Below are 2,857 nucleotides of genomic sequence, written 5' to 3' on the forward strand. Positions count from 1 at the left end.
TGCTGCTGCTGCTGCTGCTGGTCTGAGGGTGTCTCCTCGAGAGCAGCAGGAGGCTTAGCAGCTGTGGCGCCCTGCCGCTGCTGCTGGCTGCTGCTGCTGCTGCTGCTGCTGCTGCTGTCTCCTCCTCCAGGCAGCTCCTCAGCAGCAGTTTTGGAGACAGCCATCGAAGGATGACAAAAAAATAAAAAGAAGAAGACAGAAGGAGACAAGCACTAAAAAGAGAGACAGCAACGGAAGCACCTACAGATGAGTGGCGCCCTGCCGCTGCTGCTGGCTGCTGCTTCTGTTGTTTTTGCTGCTGCTGCTGCTGCTGTAAGTGGCACTGGTGATGCTGCTGCTGCTTATACTCTTGGTGTGTTGCTGCAGATCCGCTTTTGCTGCTGCTGCTGCTGCATCTGCTGCTGGTGCTGCTGCTGCAGTGACAGCCCTCACTCAGCAGCAGCCGGTCGACGGTATTGAGGCTTGATGAGACCCATTGAGGTGTATTGGCATCTCTTTATCTCTCCTCGCGTTGCTGTTGCTGCTGTTGCTGCTGCTGCTGCAGCAGCTGCTGCTGCAGCTGTCTTTGCTGCCGGTGTTGCTGCTAATATCAGCCCTCACGCACCCCCTACTAAGCACCAATGGAGAACAATGGCGCCTGTTGCTGCAGCTGCAGTCAAACTCGCTGCTGCAGCAGCAGCAGCAGCAGCTGCAGCAGCAGCAGCAGCAGCCTGGCGGGCCGGTCCAGGGTCTCAGGGGCCCACCGGGGGGTTAAAGGGGCTTTGTCTTCTGTTGTTTATCTGTAAGTTTGCTGCAAATTGCATGCAGATTGAGGGTTTATATGGGGATTCTGCTGCTGCTGTTGCTGCTGTTGCTGCTGCTGCTGTTGTTGCTGCTGCGACCCGCCACAGCCGCGTTCGGGCCTCAGCTCCTGGGGCCTCCTCGGGCTGCTGCTGCTGCTGCTGTTGCAGCTGCTGCTGCTGCTGCTTTGCTGTTGCATGTCTATTTAAATAAAGTCTTTTGAGGTGTTATTGTCTACAGCGGATTTCTTTGTTTATATCTCCAGCTGTACGTACACCGCAACAGTCGCAGCAGCAGTGGCTGCTGCGAGCTGCTGCAGCAAACCCTTTGCAGCTGCAACTCATCTGCTGAAGCAGCAGCAGCAGCAACAGCAACAACAGCAACAGCAGCAGCAACCACACCAGCGACCTTAGAGAGGGTCTCGTCACATGGTGCCCTGTGCTGCCCCCGGCACACAAAACCCTAAACCCTAAACCCTAAACCCCAAACCCTAAACCCCAAACCCTAAACCCTAAAGAGTAGGGTGGTTTAAGGCTTAGGACCAGGACGCTGTACAAGTACCGCCTGGTGTGTGTGAGACAGCTAACCACAGCAGCAACACGTGCAGCCGCAGCAGCAGCAGCTGCTGCTGCAGCAGTTGCAGCTGTAGCAGCAGCAACAGCAGCAGCAGCAACAACAACAGCAGCAGCAGCAGCAGCAACAGCAACATTGGCAACAACAACCGCGTCAGTAGCAACAGCAGCAGAAGCAACAGCAGCAGCGTCAGTAGCATCAGCAGCAAGAGCTGCAGCAGTAGCAGCAGCAGCAGTAGCATAATCATCAAAAACTTGGAACAGCAGCAGCAGCAGCAGCAGCAGCAGCAGCAGGAACAGGAGGATGTCTGTGTCTAGCCTGGGTGCAGCAGTACCTGCTGCTTATGAAGAGACAGTCTCTGCTTCAGATGGGGGCTCCGTCGACTCGCTGTTTATTGCTGATATTCATGAGCGCCGAGAAGACAAAAGGAGACAGTTAGAAGCTGAGGAGACAGACAGCGATGAAGGAGACAGGGGTATTATCAACGACTTGCTGCGGCACTTCAGACATTGCTGCGCGAGCAGAAAGAAGGGCCGCTATGCACCTGCTGCTGCTGCTACTGCTGCTGCTTCAGCACCATCTGCTGCTGCTGCTGCTGCTGCTTCTACCCTTGCTGCAGCAACAAAGGGACCCACACGTGCCCAAACCTACTCCGTCTCCGGCAGCAGCAGCAGCAGCAGCAGCAGCAGCAGCGCAGCACGAAGCACCTTCGTAGACAGATATATGGGCGATCTTGCACATGTTGTTCAGTGGAGGATCTTACTGGGGGCCCCGGGGGCCCCGGGGGCCCTAGGGGGCCCCCCTTCATTAACAACAAATCAGGCTGCTTGGGCTGCATGCAGATGGTGTGCATGCATAGAGAACAACGAGAAGATGTGCAGCAAAATGCTCTCATATTTGCTTCTAGCAGCAGAGCAGCAAAAAGCTGCTGTAGATATATCGCATGCAATTAAGGAGACACCTGACTTCAAGTGTATCCTCTTCTCAAGAAAATTAGAGGGTAGGGGCCCCGAAGATGTCTTAGGCGATTTCAGTGGTTTATATCTCTCAAGTGCTGGTGGGGGGGCCCCCTCAGGGGGGGGGCCCCCAGGGGGGGGGCCCCCAGGGGGCCCCCTTGGGGGCCCCCTAGGGGGCCCCAGTGGGGCTGTATATGGTGTGTTACAAGCACCTAGAGTGGTGGGGTTGTTTGCAAGAAGGTATGGGGAGCTTGAAGATTTTAGTGTCTTTAATGTGAATCCTCTAGAGAAGGAAGGCTTCCCGCCGAGCTTTATTGGGTTTAAATCGTATGTCTAAACCCTAAACCCTAAACCCTAAACCCTTAGTGAATAAACCCTAAAGAGATAAACAGCAAAAAAATATATATATTCTTATACCCTAAACCCTAAAGCTTTAATATATAAACCCTAAACAAATAACACAGCAGGAGGTAAAATATTTGCATACACAAGGCATGAAACATTCAAAGGTTTAGGGTTTAGGGTTTAGGGTTTAGGGTTTAGGGTTT

The 2,857-nt window shown here is 53.9% G+C and overlaps 1 protein-coding gene across 1 annotated transcript; it reads left to right on the forward strand.

Annotated features, from left to right (window-relative positions):
• Nucleotides 1-1,656: 1,656 nt before the first annotated feature.
• On the forward strand, nucleotides 1,657-2,646 carry EAH_00065650 (hypothetical protein, conserved; the record flags this gene model as incomplete). The annotated part of the gene is made up of 1 exon (XM_013392813.1): nucleotides 1,657-2,646. The coding sequence occupies one exon, from the start codon at nucleotides 1,657-1,659 to the stop codon at nucleotides 2,644-2,646; it is 990 nt and encodes a 329-aa protein (XP_013248267.1).
• Nucleotides 2,647-2,857: the final 211 nt, after the last annotated feature.

This window comes from Eimeria acervulina, genomic scaffold (genome assembly GCF_000499425.1).
Source record: "Eimeria acervulina Houghton genomic scaffold, Eah_scaff2240, whole genome shotgun sequence".
Taxonomy (NCBI): domain Eukaryota; phylum Apicomplexa; class Conoidasida; order Eucoccidiorida; family Eimeriidae; genus Eimeria; species Eimeria acervulina.